Here is a 21,469-nt window from a genome sequence, read left to right as displayed (position 1 = left end):
GGACCGGAGGGCAGGGGGTGGGGGAGGAGGGGAGAAGTAGATGGGGGAAAGGGGGTCAATATAGGGGGATAGAGGGAGGGTGAAGTGGGTAAAGGGGATCAAAAATATGGTAGCTGAAGGAAACTGGACTTTGGGTGGTAATCACACAATAGACTATATAGAAGTGAAATTATAATGTACATCTGAAAATTATATAATTGTATTAACAAATGTTACCCCAATAAACTTAAAAGATTAAAAATAAAAATAAAAATAAAATTGGCTGAGGGAAAAAAAACCCAACCTTGGAGGACTGTTTACTTTGTATACAAAATATGAGGATGATTATAGTAGTGTAGATTTCAGTTAATTGAATAGTACTTCAGATAGTTCATCTGAATTGATGTCCAACTGTTTCAGAAAGTTAGTTGTTTCAAAGTCACATTCTGAAATCCTTTGGTGGGTTTGTACTCTCCAGTCCTGGAGGCTCAGGCATATCATTTGAGCTTTTCCCATTCTTCCTCTCCTATCATATTGCTATTCACTTGATACCTGGTAATTCCTACTGATGCAAGATGGGGCTGAAGCCATATGCCAACTGAGAGAGAGTCCTTGGCTCCATGCAGAACAGAATTCAAGAGCGATCCAGAGTTAAAGACAAAGGAGAGTTTTTCAGAGAAGGAATAATGCTCCATAGACAGAGTGTGGTCTCCTCTCAGAGTCAGAGAATGAGATCCTTAGTTTTTGAGGAATTGGGTTTATATCTGTTTCTTAGTTTCTGTGAAAAATTACTGATTATAGGGAATAAAGTATGGAATGAATGGTTGAGTTTAACTTGTGCAAGGTACAGCTTAAAGTCTTTGTTTTCCTGTTTTCATGATATGGGTAAGCAGTTGTTAGCAATCTCAGCAGAAATCTTCTTTTGTTCTGTAGGTTCCTCATGGTCTGGCCGTATGGCCGATTAACCAGATTACATGTCTAACATCTAACATGAAACAGGCTCTGAATTCTTGGTTTAATATTTAGTCAATCTGTGTAGTTCTCATGCCTCTTTCCTATATTACTACTTTTGTCCTTCTCTGTAGACTCTGGCATTTAAAGTGTCTGGTGAGTTATACTCTGTGTGAACAAACCTTGCTGCTTGGGACAAGTCAGCTTCTGGTCTTCCAGCAGCTAGAGCAGTGGTTCTCAACCCTGTTGAGTTTTTGCCCTTACCTTGGGGTACTTTTAAAAATATTGATGGTATCACATTAAAATCAAGAACTTCTATTCACCAAAAGACACCATGAAGAGAGTGAAAGGCAAACTCATATTTGCTACATATAATTGATGGACTTATAGTTAGATATATACATAACTTTAAATTAGTAAGAGAAAGAAAGATAACCTAGTTTTAAAAGTGGGCAAGAGGCAGGCACTTCACAACAGGTTGTATCCAAATGTTCAACATCTCTGAAAAGTTGTTCAACCTCATTAATGATCAGGGAAATGCAGATTAAAACCAGGATGGAATACCACTACACACCCACCAGAGTGGCTAAAATTAATGTTGAAGATGCCAGGTATTAGCAAGGATATGGAGCAAAAATTATCTTTGGGTAGAAGTATAAATTGGTACAATTATTTTGGGAAATAATTTGGCATTATTTATTAAAGTACGCACATATGTACCTCATGACTATATTTTCAATCTCAGAGAAACAGCTCAAATGTCCATCAGTAGTATAATGGAGAAATAAACTGGAATATTCTTACAGTAAAACTACTGTAATGAATATGAATGAACAACTGTATCCTACAACACAATAAATACATTTTGCAAACATAGTATTGAGTGAAAAAAGTCAGACACCAAAGAATACATATGATGTCATTTATATAATGTCAAAACCAAGCAAAACTAATGTGTGATGTTAAACCAGGCTAGTAGTCACCTTTTTGGGGTGAGGGAGGAAAAGGGGACCTAGTGACTAGAAGGAGGCAAAAGAAGACTTCTAGGATGCTGACAAATGTGGGTTAGGTTTTGTTTTGTTTTTTAACTTTGTGGTAGTTACACTGAAATGTTCACATTATGGTTATTCATCTGGTTGTACATTTATGATTTGTGTACTTTTATGTTTGTATGTTATGTTTTAGTAAAGAATTAAAAAATACTGACTGATATACATCTATTAGAATTGCTAACATAAAATAGTACGAAGTGCTGGTGAGCCTTCAGAGTAATGGAACTCTTAAACATTGCAAGAGTAAATACAAAATGGTATTGCCCCTGTAAAACAGTTTCTTACAGTTAAACATACACTTACTCAGTGATCCTATTTATAGGTATTTATCCCAAATTAATGAAAACTTATGTTCTCACAGAAACTTGTATGTAAATGTTTATAGTGGCCTTATTTATAATTACCAAAAAGTGGAAAAAAACAACTAGGGAAGGAACAAACAAACTCGTACACCTGTACCCTGGAATACTAGTTAGCAATAAAAAATACCAAACTACTGTTAGGCAACAACGTGTGCAGATCTCAGCCATTATGCTAAGTGAAAGAAGCCAGACTCAGAAGGCTACATATGGTATGACTTCATTTCTGCAACATTCTAGCAAAGGTAAATCTGTTTGGTAGGGCAGAAAACAGATGAGTTGTTGCCTGGGAATGGGGGAAGTGTTGGTTATAAAGGGGCACTGTGTCTTGATACAATTACACACTGTGTATATTTGTATATAAACTTGACTAAAAATCCTGATGCCTGGTTCTCCTCTCAGACCAATTAACTCAGTCTGAGGGTGAGATGCAGGCATTACTGTTTATTTTAAACATTTCCAGGTGGTTTCACTGTATAGTTAGGGTGGAGAACCACTGAGCTACATAAATCAACTGAAAAACTCCAAGGAAACATTGCCTTCTGTCTTTGAGTTTCTACTGTCTTCAACAACTGATTAAAAACACTAGACAGAGATTGAAAATCAGGTGAAGTAATTAGTGTATTAGGGGGTGCATATTATCTCACTTTTTCTCATTGATGGATAAGAGACATTAGGTAGCCTTTTTTTTGGTTATCACTTTGCTGCTACTGACATTATTCAAACTGGTGATTATGAAAACCAGCATCAAGAAAGGCATGACAGAGTTTGATTTATTTAATCCATTGTATTTGAGATCATACCCTGGGTAGTACTCAATCGTTCTCTCATAGCCATGGTAGTTTCATCCTTTTCTATAGTCACCTTGTGAGCAGACCTGACTCAGGGCGATGGTCTAAATTATACCACTAGGTGTCACCAAGGAGTGATGAATGATGAATAGATGAATCCAAGGATAAAATGTGATGGGAAATTTTTGAGAGCTTATTTTCCAGGCCTGAAGGGCTCTGAAAGAGGCAAGTTAATGCAGAAGATCTAGTGGAGGGTTGCAGTATGTCTTGAAAATTTGCCCCAGCTTTTTAGGGATTCCTCATTCTCTAGCCTTGGGCTGCTTCTGTAACCTTCTTTATTTATTTACTCTTATTTTTCCCCTTGAGGTTTTTCTTAAATGTCTATACTTTGACATTAGATGGCCTTCTTTGTCATATTACTTTTCCTGAGACCTTTTTCCTATGTATAATCTGTTCTGATATAAAAGTGTTCTCAAATAGATGCTTCTGACCTCCATTCCCCACCTTTGTTATTTCCCCACTACTGTCAGAAAACTGATTACTCCTTGTAGTTTCTCAGGCTAAATATGAATAGAAAGATTGGGAAGAGATTGGTCAGATAAGCCAGGTTAGGCCCAAGGCAGTGGGTTAAAGGCAGTCTTTCTGTAGATATCTATGCTTGGCTTTCTCTCTCTCTCCCCACTCTAGCCAAATAATATAAAACCAGAAACAGGGCCCTAATACCAAACCACAGCCGAGATTTGACCTTCATCCTCTGTGCCTTGTCAAGCCCTTGTCCCTCAGATTTGGGTTGACTAATTTTTCTAGCTGGTACCTATAGTTACCAACATAAACATAAGTCTTAGTCCCAGTTTAGCTGTGAGTTTCATCCCTGGCCTGTCCCCTAAAGTTAAATCCTTGATAGAGGTTAAAATGCCCACTTGTTTCTTTAAACTCTAAATCTGCATTTGTTTCAAGTCTGTTTTAGAATCTATCATCCCCATTTAGCATCTCTTAGCTAACCCAGCTCCACATGATATTTTATTGCATTTATGGGCTCTGCTATGTAATCTCATACTTATACGTGCCCTTGTATTTTCTTTCCACAGTCAGCTGCTAAAAATGGTTTTCATGTCTTGTACTTTTGCACTTGGAATAGTTACCTTGCAAGATACTAAGCATAGAATCAAAGTAATTGTTAATAAATTAATTGAGCCAGAATATAATAATAGTAGCGAGCACTTATATAATGCTTACCATGTGCCAGGCACTTTTCTAAGTATATTACATATGTTATCTCATTAAATTCACACAAACACCATGAGAGAGAGACTCTTCTCCATTTTATAGATGTGGTAACTGGGGCATAGAGAGGTTAAGAAACTTGCCCAAAGTCGCATAACTATGAAGTGATAGAGCCAGATTTTAAACTCAGGCAGTGCAACTCCAGGGTCCGTGCTCAACCTTTACACTATGATTTAATTAAAACTATAAAGTAAATATTGAACTTTTATTTTATGTGAGTCACCGTGCTGTTTTACATGTATTATCTCATTTATTCCTCACAGGTACTGTATGAGGTAGGTACTACACTACCCCTATTTTGCAGACAAAACTGAGTTTAAGTAAATTGCTGAAAGCCATGCAACTAATAAGCCCAAGGTGGTGCAGTAGGTTAAGAACCCAAGTTTGTCTGAGTCCCGTCCTGAGCTCCAGCTCTTAACCACTATGCTATATTGCCCATGAACCTCTGGTGCTATTAACTGGGTCAGAGCCTACCTTCGGGAAAAGGTATTGGTACTCTCTTTTTTGGTTTATGTGTACTGGAAAGTGCTTTGCTTATTCACTGGTCTGTTCAAGGGGCATATCCTGGGATAGTGCTTGTGTGACTTTCCTGGTCAAGCCGATCTTTTGAACCTCATCATTAGATGATGCTTTCTTTACTAATAGCAGTTTTTTCAGTCTTGGGCCATTGCCTCCAGTTTAGGTAGGTAGGAACTATTAAATTCAGTTTCTTTCAATGCTACTGCATTTTTTTGAGTAGTTCATCCACCAGTAAGCATGAATGTGAAATATAGATAAAAAGCCAAAGCACTGTTTGAAGAATGCTGTTTCTAATGATGGTGGTTTATGAACCTCTCTTTTCTATTTGTTCTCAAGGGCTTCCCTTCTGAAGAGGCAGAGGTTTTGCAACAGCAAGAGAGAAATTCTATTAAGAGGAAGAAAATCATGAAGTTTATTTTGTCTTTCTTTCCCTTTCCTCAGAGTCTGAATGGTGTTTGGCTGAATAGAGTACGTCTAGAACCTTTAAAGGTCTATTCTATCCATAAGGGAGACCACATCCAGCTTGGGGTTCCCCTGGAAAATAAAGAGAATGCAGAATATGAATATGAAGTTACTGAAGAAGATTGGGAGAGGATGTCTCCTTATCTTGCCCCAAAGAGTGACCAGATGATGGAAAAAAGTAAGAGCTTGAGAACTAAAAGGAAATTTAGTTTGGATGAATTAGAGGATCCTGGAGCTGAAGGCCCCTCAAAGTTGAAATCCAAAATAAATAGAGTATCTTGTGAACGTGGTCAACCAGTGAAATCACATGGGAAAGGTGAAGTGGCCAGTCAACACTCTGAATATTTGGATCCTAAGTTGTCTTCTCTTGAGCCACGTGAGAAGACTACAGGGGCTCACGTTTACTCTGGCCCCGCAAAAGCCGTGAAGCTTCATCATAAGAAGGAGAAAGCATCAAACCCTTTTGCATCTCAGAGCAGCTTAGAGTTGTTTAAGGTGACCATGTCCAGGATTCTGAAGCTGAAAACACAGATGCAAGAAAAACAGAAAGCTGTTCTGAATGTGAAAAAGCAGACCCCAAAAGGGAACTCAAAGAAAATTGTGAAAATGGAGCAGGAATTACAGGATTTACAGTTCCAGCTTTGTGCAGAGCAGGCCCAGCAGCAGGCCAGAGTGGAGCAGCTAGAGAAGACTTTCAAGGAAGAGCAGCAGTTTCTCCAGGTACCACACAGGACAAAAGGACAAGAGTGCTCAGGGGTGGGCAGGCTGTTTGTGAGCCTCTGGCCAGAGCTCTCTATTTCTGGGTCAGGAACCAAATGCTGAGCTCCAAGGACAGGAGACAGAATGGGAACAGAAAGCTTTGATGTAAGAGGTTGAGTCAATGGTTAAGGCTTCAGTATGATTATCAGATCAAGAGCCAGAATTGGGGTACCAAGATGGGGTAAGGTAACTGGCAGAGCCAGCCCCAGGATGTAACTGATCTCAGGATATAAAGTTGAGGCATCTCAGAACTGAAGTCAATTCAGAGAGAGGTTGAATGAAGGTCAAGATGCCACGAAACCACACTACATTCCAATTAAACCAATAATGTCCTCATGAGTTATTTTACTTTGCTCTGTCAAAGCCTAATCAGGTAGCCCCAAAGCAGGTACTGGTTAGCTAGTTACTCTGCCCTTGATGCACCTGGCAACTTTTTAGCTCTGTAGCTAACCTAGGAAGTGGGAGGCTACAAAGGCAGAAAATGTTTTCCTTTCTGTCGTGAGCAGCCATCATGGAAGGGGACAGGTATACCATGATTCCATTGTTGGCTTGAGTGATAAACCACCTTCCATAGTGCCTTTAGTGGTAAGATAAAATAATGACTGTCTTAACTGTGTCAAAGTAAGACCAAATGTATCCCTGTCCCTGAGTCATTTTTGTGAATGGCAAGCTCTTGCACAAAGCTTCTAGGCTAGAGCTGATACTGGTCCCTGTTCAAAATGTCAGTTCCCATCTGGCAAGAGCCACATATTTTGCTCCCACCTACTTGCTCAGGTAATACTGAATGTCAAGAATTCCCCATTGTTGACTTAGAACTAAAATGAGCCCAGGATTGACATGAATAAGCTTTTATTTACTTTGTTCAAGATAAAGAACAACGTGTAGTGTTGGCTTAATTCTGAACGATTTATAAATTTCATTCTAATCTCTGCTATCCTCTTGAACTGGTAGTATTAGCAGAGGCCATGGATTAAATAGTTCTTTCTGAGGGTGTACACTGCTTGCTTATGTGTATCTTTTTGCTTCCCTTTCCAGCCTGGACTAGTTCTTGAAATTAATAGAAGGAAAGTTAGCTTTACATATTTAGTGTTTGCCACCCTTCCCAGAGCAGAACTCTCTTTAAAGGCTAATGTGTTCAGGAGCAAGAGTTACTGTTAATTAATAGTTGTGGCTGCTCTATGGAATTATTCAAGGTATGGCTGTAAAATCTTTTTCCATACCAAAATGATAAAGGCAAAAAGGACTGGTTTAGAAATTTTCTCCAGGTGCGAAAGTCATATATAAATTGTTCATAGTGAAGTATATCTAGTTCTTTATTTATTAGCTGATTTCTCTCTGCCACCAAGCCTTAGGGATTTAGCCTACCTCAACTACTTGTTCAGAAGCTCGTTTAACACTTGCTGCTTCACAGAGATTTTTTTTTAGTACCCACATTGCCTGGCACTATACTTGGGTTTGGGTGATTATAAAGATGCCTAATAAAGGTATATTATACATATAAAAGAATCAGAACAGTTTTAAGTTATTACATTTAAATTAGAGAACAACTTCAAGCTGGCATATTAAATGGGTAGGTAATTCTTAAAATAAGGAGGGAAGGGTCCAGAGTTTCTTGTGGAAGGACTGAACTTGATGATGTAGAAGGCATCCACGTTAGAGGAGACCAATAGAGGAAAAATAGCATAAGCTCAGGTGAGGTGGGAGGAGAAGCAGTTTATAGACTGGACGTGGTAAAGAGACTCAGAATGAGAAATAGAGGGTGCCCAGAATCAAGGGAAGAAATGTGGTAGAGCTTGTGAGTGCCAGCATGGGGGATTATATCTGAGTTTATATAGTTGGTGGCTCAAAACCTCTCAGTTTACATCCTTTTGGGAGTCACAGCATTTGCCAGTGAAGGAGACTTGGAGTATTAGCCCAGAGTTTCTCCAGAACAGCCTGAGTGATGATTGAAGGTGATATCTCTGAGGTGAGCAGTATTGAGCAGTTAACTCTGCTTAAATCCCTTACTGCCAACAGTTTGAAGTAAAATGGGAAAATCCCCCCCACCTCCTCCACTTCTTGCCCCCTGTTGTTTCCAGATGCTCATGCTAGCTGGTCTGCTCTGTTTGTTGCTCAATTTTGTTTCCCTTTTTCCTTCTTACTGGGAAACCTTCCATTTTGTTTTCGGCTTTGCAGGGTTTGGAGAAAGAGCAAGGAGAGGAGGACCTGAAGCAACAGCTGGCCCAGGCTCTGCAGGAGGTAACTTATTTCTTGCCATTGTACTGAGATTATAGTGGGCCGCAGAGTCGGGGGCAGCCAGGCTGCACGTAGCCACTGGCTGCCTCTGCTGTGTAGCACACACCTCTGCGGCATCTCCATTCTGTAGACAGAGCAGGTGGCATCTGCTCACACCATCAGGTCGGAGATTTGGAGCCTCACAGACATGCCAGACCTCAGCATGAAAACTTACATCTTCATCGGAGCAGGAGCTGCTCTAGTGAAGATGGAATGGAGCTTATAGCAATTAGGAGGCTCTCTGGAGGAAGTGGCTGCATTTCCAGAAAGGTGAGGACAGCAGAGGAGAATTGCGAGCTACAACTTGGCCACCAAGGCCTGCAAGGGCCTCCATTACCTCACCGTTCCTGAGCTGAAGCCATTGAGAAACCATGTGAGAATGTTTCAATTAAGCACTTTAGATCAGGTCAAGAATGTACAGTTTAACAGTCAGTAAAACATATTGATTTACTGAAAGGGCAAGGCTCACAGTAATAAAATTCTAAAAGATTGTAATTTATTTCATGTAACTTGACTGTTTATCTCTATTTTTTATAAGCTTTTTTGCATCTTTAAAACCTGCTTTGTCTTCTATCCTTTACATGTTACGATTACTAGTTTGATGCAAATTTAGTCAGGAGGTTAGTGCGATGCTTCATGTCTCCTTGAGAAAAATGAGCATTCGAATTTGTTTAGGATAATATATATATCCTTACATTTGTTGCATACCTACCTCCCAACCTTAAACAGTGCTAACAGTCACTTATTATTACAAGCTTGGGAGGTGCCTGCCTTGATATCATTGAGGGTTGCACAAACAGCCTTGGAAAGAATTAGGTGAAAATTAATTCAGTCTTTTTGGAATTTTATTTTCTAAGTTTGTTTATTTTCTAGGGTGGGAGGGTAGGCATGTTTCCCATTTAGAGCATTATTAAATTAATATTCAGGTATTGTTTTGAAATTGACTGGAAAAGGGTAAGTTTCTGCTACTCAGAAATCCCTGAGGGATCATTGAGTGCCCTGCACCCATGACTCTTCATCCTTTCCTGAGACAGGAAAACACACTATCATTTAGTATGAGGTACTTGGTTAGTCTCTGTTCATTAGCCTAAAATGGATATTTTTAGGTCACAGTTCTATAACAACATGTCTGGGGGGCATACCTCTCTCTCAACTAAAACATGGTTGTATTTTGGTCCACTCTGTTGGTTCTTCTGAAGCTTTTCTTTTTCATTTACCAGGCCTTTATAATTTCCATTTACATAGAGCTTAAAAAACTTTTCTGAATTATTTCATATCTGTTACTTTTTTATTAACAGCAATGTGGGAAAGGTGCCTGTTTTCCCATTTTATAGATGAGAAAGTTAAGGTATGCACATCTAATTAGTGGTCAAGATGAATTAGTGGCCGTCTCCTTTAACTGCTTTTCTTAGGAGACCACACATTTTTAAGTTTGATTCTTAAGTAATCTTTTCAGAAATGCTTACCTTTACTCTATCCTCTTTTAAAAAGGGATTTCAAGTGAGATTTAAAGTGTAAACTATACTTAAACACAAAGGAGCTCAGAGATTATCTTTCATAGAAGTGGAACCTCTTGATGTTTAATATAGGCAGTTGGTCACAGTGAATGAGCTGTTAGCTCTTGGGTATGCCAGGTTCCAGAACACAGAGGCAGAGTTTAGGCAGCATTTTCTTAGGAGCATGTAGTGGGCGATTGGTAGAATAAATAAGTTAAAGGTTTTTTTTATTTCAATGAAAATGATTATCTAGTTCCTCTGAATCCCATTTCTCCCTGGTTATTTCTTAAAAGCCACTCCCATTGCGGGGCAGCCTCAGAGTTACTTATTAGTTCTTGAACATTGGTTCCTAGAATCACTCGGGTGGCTTTTTAAAAAATATGCACATTCCTGGGGCCCAAGCGAAACCTACAGAATCAAACTCTCTAGAAGGCAGTGTAAATTCTTCAGTTGATTTGGATGGCCACTGCGGCTGGCTTATTTCCAGAAGGATTAATAGATTTGATGGCTTCCCTCCCTATCTGCCCCCTTTCTAGAAAAAAAAGTAGCAGGTAAGTGTGATGCCCAGAAGGAACAAAGGCATTATTTTGAAATTGCCTGTCTATTGATTCCTTGAACCAAATCCACTGACAGAGGGAGCAGACACGTGTGTGGCTAAAAGGAAGAATGCAGTGTAGCTCATCTTGAGTATGTATCTACTCTGTTTCTGCAGCATCGGGCTTTAATGGAAGAGCTAAATCGCAGCAAGAAGGACTTTGAAGCAATCATTCAAGCCAAGAACAAAGAATTGGAGCAGACCAAGGTACTAGAAAGATGATGAAGGTTTAGAATTTGGTTAGTACATGCAACTCAGCATTTTCAACAGTGCAAGGGTTGCTATGGTGAATGAAGAGAGAGATTATGGTTGTTCCTGGCCTCAGGGGAAATAATCCATAAAATTATTCAGGCCTATAGAATGTTTTCCTATAAAACAACATCTATTTCCTTTTCTCATTCAGAAGAGAAATGCTGGGAATAAGATACTCGCATCCTGCAGTCTAGTTCATTGTCTATTGCAGCTGCTCCTTCAGTGTGTCTCACTGACATGGCTAAGGAGTGGTGTAGTCAAAATAAAAAATAGTTCATCCTCATGTATTTATGTAATTATTTTCCACATCAAATCAGTGGAACTCTTAAATTAGGGGCTATAAACTCAAGTGCCCACTGGGGTTAGCCTGGTAATGGAAGTGAGTAAAGTGGCTTGGGTGTAAGAACACAGTAGGGAGCTGTGAGAACAGAGGTGCACAGGAGAAGGGCCTTCGCCTTCCACCCCTACCCCAAGAGGCAGCTCCCCTCTGCTGCAGCCAGTCAGTTGTTGCCATCCAGAAATGCAAACCTAGTGTTCTCAAATCTTCTGAGTTTTCCACAGAAGATGGAAATCCAAATGTTTACATGCAATATCCCAATTTTCAAATATTGGCAACATATTCAGTTTTTTGTTTTGTTTTTCAATACCATGAGGGCCAAACTAAACAAATCTGTAGGCTGGATCCAGTCCACCATCAGTTTGCAACCTTTGACCTGGAATGAATGCTTGAGACTGACTGTATCTCTCAGCTCACCCCTCCTCACATGTAGACCTGGAACAGAGTACGGAAAGAAGGAGACTCCTTTCACTTGGTTTGATATCCTTATTCTCTATTTAAATCACATAGTACCTTCTTCCCCAACCTCCAAGAAACCACCACATCTTTTTAAACCCAGCAATTCATAAGTTTTCAGGGAACTTGACTAGTTAGAAATGGGTCCAGACCCTATTGACTTATGGCAATAAGCAGTCTAACAGCCTTTGCTTGGATTAGAAAAAATAAAAGATGAAAAATGAATCAACCACTCAAATATACCATAACTGTCTTTTCCTCTCCCCCTCAGGGGCTCCTGATACTTTCTGTTTGGGAGATGAGGTGCTAACTTAAATAAATGTCTGCTTCAAAAGAGCTCACCTAGGATCCTCTCTAAAAAGAGTATCCACAAGCAGTCTGACCTCTTGTGGAAAGCCTAGAGAAACTATTGCGGACCTCTGCAGGAGTAGGAAGTGGCAAGCATCATGATCTTGGGGCCTAAACGTCCTTCAAGAGGCCACCTCTTCAGCCTGCCACCTCTAGAGAAGATATTTTATAGAAGAGGCAGCTACGAAAAGCACACCGGACCTTATACACTAACTCAAGCTTCCTGCCTCTAGGGACTATTCTTTATATCTTCTTGTGCAGTGAGTTCTTGGTTCTTGGGGTAATTTTATATTACCTCTGAACTGCAGTTCACTATGAGATACTTAATGCCATCTAGGGTGGTTGGTGGGATTAGTATGCTACCTTCAGTTTTTCTCGTTTGGTTAATTTTAAGGAGAGAGAAACTACAGTGAAAATACTGAAAAAGCAGAGAGAGGAAAGAAAGGAAGACAGTGCCCCATATTAGAAAAGTTCTGAGAAACAGTAACCCTTGGGGGAAGTGTTTTATTCTCTGTGTTGCTGCGCCAGGATGAATTTTTAATTTAGGCTCCTTCTGAATTCCATTCCAGAAGATTAACCCTGCTCTCTGTCCTGTTTTACATTCTTGTCGGTTCTCCAGAATGACAGATGGGATTGTGTGTCTTTGCAGGAAGAAAAGGAGAAGGTGCAAGCACAGAAAGAGGAAGTTCTTAGCCACATGAATGATGTGCTAGAGAATGAGCTCCAGTGTATTATTTGCTCAGAATACTTCATTGAGGTAATTATGAGCAATGGCTCACACCTTGTCACTCTCTCATTTCTGAATCAAGGCTCGGCTACACAGACTGCTTCTGCTATAGGAAAACATTCTGAAGAGCTTTTCTTCCAGAAACTTCTTGTAGCTATTTGACTTCATTGTAACCTCTAGAGGTGGCCACTTCTCATTTGTTTTTGTAGTCTTCTTTACCTTCACTGTCCTTTTTTTAAATTTCATTTGTTCTTGAGTATTTAATATAATCAAAATTTTTAGCTGCATTAAAGCCTTTATCTCTTTGTTGTTGGGGAGAAAACAGGGCCACATGGCATTTGATTTTTGAAGTATCAGAATAAAGCTGCTCAATAAAGCTACTCTTTCTTTACTCTGAGCATGGTGCTGAGAGTGGGCGCGTAGCACAGCCTTTAAACAGGGAGGTAAATGTCATTGATGTATGGTCACTTTGGGAATTTGGCAGCCAAGTGGAATATATTTCAGGGACTTTGAAGCTCCTTATGAAAATGAAACCTCTCCTAGGTTACCAAATATTATCCTGTAATATTTTTGCACAGACGCTCTTTTATTTTTTTTTACAAATTCTGTCACTTGTGACCAGTTCATTTTATACCACAAGTTTAAATTAAAGTTGTTAAATGACAGTGCTTTTCAAACTCCTTTAAAAAGGAAAACGCATATAGACACTGCTTCCTTTTTTGTGGTGGTCTTTAGGAAAGTTGAGTCTATTAGCCTGAAAAATTCCTCCTGGGCAGACCTCTTTCTTTTGCCCTGAATCCACTTTGACTTCAGGTCATAGTTTCCCCTAGTTTCTAGTCATTTGATTCCCTACTCAGGAGAAACTCAGTATTATTGTGATAGGACTTATGGACTCTATTAGAGAAAGGCAAAGAAGGGGGGCTTGGAATGGGTGATGAGTTAGCCAACCTGGAACATCTGCACAGACAGACAACTTGACCTGTGTTTTGTTTACAGCAGTAGCCTGACCTTTTCTACTGGTCTCCTCTTAAAATCAGTGTTGGAAAGAGGTTTTATTGATTTATTTATTTTTTTTAGGATGCCCATGTTTTATTCATAGACAAGATGTTTCATTTTAATCAGACAGGTTTTTAGTCCTGTTTATGAGAATTTACCTCATACAGTAAACAGATTGTCTCCTAGTTGGCTTTCTGGGCTCAACCTGGCATTTGAAAAATAGACAGTTTCTGTGTTATTTTACACTGCTGTCCTAAAAGCATGAACAAAGACTTTAAGCCTCATAAAAAGTTATATCTTAGGAGATATACATAAACAAGAGTGTGAAGAGAATGGTTTATATTCTTGGGAATGAAAAGGGCCCTGGCAGAAATCTGACCACTGGGTTTACTCAAATAATAAGCTTCCTTCTGCTTTCTCTCTTCTCATAGGCTTATTTACTTAGGGGTTCAGGCACTGTCAGTGTACCCATTACACTTTTCCATTTTTTTCTTTTTTCCTCAGCTTTTTCAGTTGTCATTTACATTTATTTTACTTTTTTGGTTTCTTTTGAATAGAGATGATGCTTCCTACCATTCTATATACTGAGTATTCAGTGTGTGCTCCCCTTCATATATTAAAATTGAGGTTCTAGTTCACCATTAGCAGGACGTACATTTGTTTTTCATAAGAGAATTAGTGATGTATTTGTACCAAACATTCACACACTTACTAGTTCTACTTGTGCCCAGTGACATTTATTTGTACGGTACCTATCCCATGTTGGCAGTGGTCTAAGTCGGTGGAATAAAACAGACAAATCAGCCTACCTGGGGCCTGAAGCTATGAATTTAAATTGAGAAAGAAATGAATCATATAACTCGAAGCTTGAAATTTCCCATCCCCAAGAATAATTCTGATGGCTTTTGTAAGCTCTTTGTAGGGTGGGATTATGGTTAAATTTCCATTTGGCCTTGGGGTTTAACTGCTCTCCTATCTTTGAGATCACAACCATCCTGGGATAGTAAACGTGACACTTCTGATGTGTGTTCACATTCACATTGCAGGCTGTCACCTTGAACTGTGCACATAGTTTCTGCTCCTTTTGTATCAATGAATGGATGAAGCGGAAGATAGAATGCCCTATTTGTCGGAAGGACATCAAGTCCAAAACCCACTCCCTGGTTCTGGACAATTGCATTAGTAAGATGGTAGATAATCTAAGTTCAGAAGTAAAAGAACGACGAATTGTCCTCATTAGGGAACGAAAAGGTGAGTGGGTATGAACAAGAAGGTGAGTGCCCTCAACGAAGGACTTCTAAACTGGCAGATTTTTTTGGTTGGGGAATAGAGTCAGATTCTTGAGCTAAAGAAGAGGTGGAAGAAATAGGAAAAAGTAAAAGGAGTTAAAGATAATGAATGTGTGAGAGTTAAAGTAGAATTAACTCAGTTACTTGAGCATCCATAAAGGGAGAGGCTAAAGAGTATGTCCCTTGTTTTTAGGGGGTAAAAAAAGATTAGAAAATACATGGTCAGACAGTTTACTGTACTGATCACTAGGTGGTGCTGTTGTTCAAGACAGTTTAGTTGTTGCCCAGGTGTTGCAAAATCCTTGATGTGTATGAGTTAGAGATTCACAACTTGGAGAATGTGTGAAGAAAACACACATATAGGTTCTCTTTATAAGAGTCACAGCTTAATTACACAAATTGGGCATAATGTTAAACCAAAGAGAGAAATTTAATCCTACTATGTCATTTTTAGGGATCCTAATATGTTTACCAACAAGTCTCCCAGTTGGAGAGAGTTCGGATAAAGAGATTGGGGAAGGGGTGGGTGAGTTTCCCTAATGAACTGTGTTTCCATAGTGAATATCTGCTCATTTAATCAAGTGATATCCTCACACTTGGGCCCTGTTGTTTTGAGGGTTGCAGAGCCACTCTGCTTAAGACTTGAATGTCCTTGTGGCAAAGGAATGTGTCCTGAGACAAAGTGCAAGGAAGCTAATGGATAGGAATGACTGCTTATTGGGCAAGGATGAGAGTGCATAGACAGCAGAATGGCTTTGATTATCACATTCAGTCCCTTTTATAATCCAGTATAGCACTACCTTCTGGGAAAGCTTCAGAGCCAAAGTGCTGTGATATCAATTGGCTGCACATGAAGGCCTATCAGAGAAGAACCAGAAACTCGCAGCCCTTACAGGTGTTTCCCACCACCTGGCCATTAATAACCCATATTTATGTGTGTCTTTGAATGTACCTTTCTCTAAGTCCAGAGAAGCCAAAGGCTTAAAAGCCATGCTGCTAACAATAGGATCTTCTGTCCACTGCCTCCTTTCTCCTACCCCTTCAGCAGATATCAGTCACTTTGAGTAGGGCCAGGAATTTGATGCTGATTTGCAAACAGCTGTGGTATGAAACTGGCCCTCAGTTGGTCACCCTGAGCAGAGGCAGCAAGCCTGTCAGAGCCAGGTGGTGCAAGTACTGAACAGGAAGTGTACTTGAGTCTGTTATACTCAAGGAAGATATTCTGACCTGTGGGAGGGTGAGGAGGTCCTCAGGTAGTTCTTTAGAATCAAAGTGTTTAGAATCAAAGTGTCTGATAGCTATGTGCTATTGGATTCTGTCCCCGGTTTTAAGCCCCCACAGATTTTTTACCTTCCAAGAGCCATTTGATACTAGCAGAACCCATCACTCTTCCTCTCCACCTCCCATCACTCTGTAAGCATTTATAGGAACACTACATTAGGTGCCAGGATAAAATGATAAGTAAGTCATTGTCTCAGCTCTTACAGCACTGACAGTCTACAGAGGAGATACAAAGGGAAGTAGGTAGTATGACATGTTCCACAACAGGGTGCTAGGAAACTCCAGAGAAGAGGACACTCAATTTGGCCTGAGGAGGTAGAAGAAGAGCCATTTGAACTGAATCTTAAAGGTTCTCTAAGGGATAGTTTTCCAAGCAGAGGAATCAGCATAAGCAAAGCTCAGAGGCGTGAGAAGCAGTGACTTGTCCTAGCAGTGCCCCCTCGTGGTCCACACAAGATACAATGTCTACATGGGTGCCAGAGCAGCATGAGGACACTGTGAATGCCTTCTGTTTTCTTTCCTCTTTCCTTTCTGAGAAGAGCAGTGACCTGGCAGCCTAGATTTGACCAAGGTCAGTCTTTGAGCTAAAGTGTTAATTCTGCAGAGTAAATAATATCTCACACACACACACACACACACACACACACACACACACACCTTTTCTCTCCAAAGGCTAAAGAGGGTGCCTCTCTGCCTTTTTGGTAACACTGGGTGTTTACACAGTAAGCCAAATCGGTCTCCCTGTTGCAGTCATTGGCTGAGGGCAGTTCTGGCACCAGTCTCAGTTTCTGCAGTTATCGCAGTGAGTGCAGCTTGGATGTTTTCTCTAGAGACAAACAGAGGTTCTGAGGCCCGACTTAGGGTAACGTGCCAGAGCCATCAGCAGCTTCACTGGTCTGCAGTGTGGGGTATAGAGAAAATTCTCAGTTCAAATACCAACCTTCCTTGCCCATTGAAAGCTGGTTTAATCCCCAGTGCATGGGAATTTTAAAAAAGACCAAACTTAGGATCTGGGAATTGGGATGGGCAATCCTGTAATTGTCAAAGTTCCAACATTGCGGCAAGGCTCTTTTCCTCTTGGGCAGGCGTGGCTCTTATCATGAGTTCAGAGAGGGAGACTTGCCTGTCTGTGACAGCATGGGGCTTCGATTCCACCGAAAGCAGCCGCTCGCCAGGCCTCCCTGGCTGGTTGTTTGTCTTCAAGCTCCATAAATCGTGGGAGGAGTAATGCCTCATGACTGATTAGCCATTGATCCCTTGTAAACTCTGTGAGACCCGATTATATAGAGGAGGAGAATGTTAGGATGCCAGATCCTGTGTTGGAGAAAGGATGCTCTGGAGGTGGGGCAGATAAGGAACATCCAGTAAGTGCTTGTCGCATGAGTAATTGTAACTCTCTGCAATATTGACATGAGATTTTTCTGAAGGGAAGACATTTATCCCCTATAGAGGCTCTCCCTCAAGAGCTGGCAAGGTACTAGAGCAGAGTGTTTTGTCAGCTGCTCCCCCTTCCCCGTTTGTTCTGTTCTCATTAAATGTTGGTTGGTTGACAAGAGTGTTTATATTCTCACTTTTAGCTTTACCCAGCAGTTTCTTTGGATTGTGCTTAGAAAAGAAGACAGCAAATTACTTAGAAATAAAATCTTGTTGGTCCTTTAGAACAGGGGTCCCAAACCCCTGCGCCACTGACAAGTATTGGTCTGTGTCCTGTTAGGAACTGGGCTGCATAGCAGGAGATGAGCAGCGGGCAAGCAAGCAAGCTTCGTCCGTATTTGCAGTTGCTCCCCAGCACTAGCATCACCACCTCAACTCCACCTCAGATCATCAGGCATTAGATTCTCATAGGATCACCGGTCCCTGGTACCAAAAAGGTTGAGGACCACTGCTTTAGAACAGTGATTTTCAATCCAGGGGCTTTTTAAAACTGTATTCGTTAAATCCTTTAATACTATAATATTGAACCAAGGCTGCTAGTGAGACTGTGCCATGGCCTTCAGGTGTGCTGAGGTGGGGAGAAAGGTTTATGAACCACAGCTCTCCTGAATCTTGAGACAGGCCCTTCCAGAGGTTAGGGGTCTCTAGGAATATTTGCCCAGGTCAGACCACATGGCCTTTGATTCTTGCCAGCTTCCTGTAGGCTAGGAGGAGAGTGATCCAGACACTGGACAGGAGAAACTTATCAGTCTCTGAAGAGGGTATCTGCCTGTTCACCTGGAAGGCCTTCCCTGGTAAAGCCCATTGTCCCTTGCTGAAAGACAGAATGATGTAAAGGAGTATGTGGAGAATGTCAACAATAACAGTGTCTGGCAAGTCAACCTCATCTAGAGAGAATACTTGTTAGTAAGTACTTTAAATCCACCCAGTCCTGCCCCTGGGGAATCAAGAGGGTTATGTGCATGAAGTCAGCATGCCTGCCTGGCATAAGATAGCGTTTATCTAAGGAACAATGGCTCTCAGCAAGGGTGGCATGGGTGGAGGTGTCTACATGCATGCATACAAGTAGTGTATAACACTGGACTTTTTAAAATTTTTGACTTTTAAAAATTTACCCTTTTGCAAAATTATCATAGGACAGAAAATTAGCAGACCTTTTTATTAGAAGCTTTTTTCTTAGTAGTCTAAAATCACCCTCCATTTTTTTGCTCCTCCTTTTTTCCTTCTCTTTTCTTTTGTCTCCAGTTGTTTTTCCTTTCCTTGTCTCTTAATCTGTGTCTCCCTTGTCACCCTGATTGGCATCTCAGAATCACAGCATAGGAACTGTTCACCCAGTGGAGGAAGGGACTGTGATCTTAGAAGTCATCTTCTAAGATACTAATTGGAATATGTGGAGTAGCCACCTGGGAAGTCCTAGAACCTTGAATTTCTTGTTGACTCTAGTCCTTGGGATTTTGAATGGTCCTTCCATCTGGAGGTCAAAACGTGTTCCTGACTAGTGCTCTGTGGTGGAGTATCTTTTCTCCTTCACCAAAAGCTACCATCTCATTGCAGATACCAGCAGAAGCATTTACATTTTAGGAGATAGGCCTTTCTAGATGTGATTAATGACCCTTCAGTGCACCCCAAATGCATAGATGGCTGGGTTTGAGGGAATCATGCCATGCCAGAGTGAAGAGACCAGGGCTGACCTTTGATTACCTCCCCACCAAGTTGGGAACTCTGGTGAGCCCTTCATCCCCACCATGTTATACTGAGGAGAAAGACCAGCATTTGCTGGCATAGGCTTGCCCACCAGACTGCGGAGAAGGGCCTGGAGGAGGAACGTGAGCACAAGCTAGAGCTTCAAGAGAAGTAAGTGTGAGTAGCTCTGGCCATCCTGGGGGTCCAGTAGGAGGTACTTTAGATCACTTGTTGCTATTTTCCACAGCAGTTTTTCCTGGCTATTTTTTTTTTTTTTTTGTAATGATAAAGCAGTTATTTATTTATTTTTTATTATTATAGTGACATTGGTTAATGAAATCCAGTAAGTTTCAGGTGTGCAATTCAACAGTAAGGCATGTATATATTTCATTGTGTGTTCACCACCCATAGTTAGATTTCTTTCTGTCACCACATATTTGACCCCTTTTACCCCATCTTCCTCCCCGCTCCCAACTCTCTCCCTACCTTTTAGTAACCATTAGCCTATTGTTCATGTCCACGAGTCTCTGTTTGTCCTGTTTGTTGCTTTTAGGTTTATATCCCACAATAAGTGATATCATGTGGTTTTCAATTTTTTCTTTCTGACTTATGTCACTTAGCATGATTATCTCAGGGTCCATCCATGTTGTCACAAATGGCAATATTTCATCTCTTATGGCTGAGTAATATTCCATTGTATATATGTCCCACAGCTGCTTTATCCAGTCATCTATCGTAGGACACTTCGGTTGCTTCCATGTCCTGGCCACTGTGAATAATGCTGCTATGAACATTGGTGTGCAAATAGCTTTTTGGATATATGTTTTCAAGTCTTTGGGGTAAATACCCAGTAGAAGAATTGCTGGATCATATGGTAGATCAATTCTTAGTTTTTTGAGGAAACTCCATACTGTTTTCCATAGTGGCTGTACCAATTTGCAGTCCCACCAGCAGTGTATGAGGGTTCCTTTTTCTCCACATCCTCTCCAACACTTGTTATTACGTGTCCTGTTGATAACAGCTATTCTAACAGGTGTGAGATGGTATCTCATTGTGGATTTGATTTGCATTTCCCTAATAGCTAGCGATGTTGAACATCTTTGCATTTGTTTGTTGGCCAATGTGTTTTCTTGGGAGAAGTGTCTGTTCAGGTCTCTGCCCATTTTTTAATTGGATTGTTTATTTTTTGTTGTTATTGAGTCATATGAGTTCTTTGTATATTTTGGATATTCAGCCCTTATCAGAGGCATTGCTTGCAAATGTATTTTCCCATTCAGATGGTTGTCTCTTTTCCTTGTTGACAGTTTCTTTTGCTGAACAGAAGCTTTTTAGTTTGATGTAGTCCCATTCATTTATTTTAAAGCAGTTATTTTGGCTCTCTAAAAAATGGATCCTCTCTTCCCACTAACGTGTAACTTTATGATTTGCTTTTCAGACATATTTCCAGGAACTTGATATTATAGAAGACCACTTGGATAAATATAGAGTAGTATCATTAACCAAATCACCTTTTTCTTGAGAATTTCTTGGGTTCCTACACTTAACACTAGAGGTATACAGAGTATTTTTAGAGCAAGCTCAAATGAGTTGGTATTCTAGATTTCTGTGAACTAATCATGGAGAGTGGTTGGGGTATCACTGATTATGCCTCTTTTTTTCTCCCCCATAGAATACCATAGAATTAGGTACCTAACCACTGAGGCTTCTCTTCATCAGCTAGATATGTATCCTGTTAAACTGCCTGCTGCTATGATTCTTAAGAAATCTGATAAGACCAGACATGTTCCTATTCCTGGTTAGGGCTTCTGCTCAAATTATTTTCTGTTTTCCCTCCCTGGAGAACTTGGACCTCTTTTACCCTTGGTCCATGAACCCCAAAGAAACAACTCCTCCTTACTAACTTTCTCTAGGCCTTTCCTTCTTCTCAGTACCCACTAAGAGCCAGGGGCTGGGAATAAAAGTTAGCAGGGCACATGCAGCCCCTGCCCTCATGGAACTTCCGGTCTAGATGCAGGGCCTAGGCTGCTTCTAGTAAAGTGCTGCAATAAGAGAGATGAAAGGTGGTAAGTAAAGGTCAAAGAAAGGCAGAGAAGTGAAAGGAAGTGAAAGGGAGGAGGGTGCATATAATAGGTAGAGGAGCCAAAA

General features: G+C 40.5%; 1 protein-coding gene across 9 annotated transcripts in view; it reads left to right on the top strand.

Moving 5' to 3' along the window:
* The window catches only part of RNF8 (ring finger protein 8), a 38,060-nt gene that overhangs the window by 12,738 nt on the left and 3,853 nt on the right, over positions 1–21,469 (top strand). For 3 of the 9 annotated variants that reach the window (XR_003044967.1, XR_003044966.1, XM_025043701.1), the window contains exons 3-7: positions 5,272–6,117; positions 8,332–8,394; positions 8,554–8,700; positions 10,639–10,728; positions 12,564–12,671. Coding sequence is in view for 6 of the 9 variants with exons in the window: in XM_025043701.1 (XP_024899469.1) it covers positions 5,272–6,117; positions 8,332–8,394; positions 8,554–8,700; positions 10,639–10,728; positions 12,564–12,671 (1,254 nt within the window). In the remaining 3 variants the exon portion in view is untranslated. Of the gene's footprint in view, positions 1–5,271; positions 6,118–8,331; positions 8,395–8,553; positions 8,701–10,638; positions 10,729–12,563; positions 12,672–14,683; positions 14,889–21,469 lie in introns of all 9 variants that reach the window. The other 6 variants (XR_003044965.1, XM_025043700.1, XM_025043702.1 and 3 more) reach the window with 5 other exon arrangements.

Source organism: Pteropus alecto, unplaced genomic scaffold (assembly GCF_000325575.1).
Source record: "Pteropus alecto unplaced genomic scaffold, ASM32557v1 scaffold202, whole genome shotgun sequence".
NCBI classification, from domain to species: Eukaryota; Metazoa; Chordata; class Mammalia; order Chiroptera; family Pteropodidae; genus Pteropus; species Pteropus alecto.
This window is presented reverse-complemented; position numbering and strand designations above follow the sequence as displayed.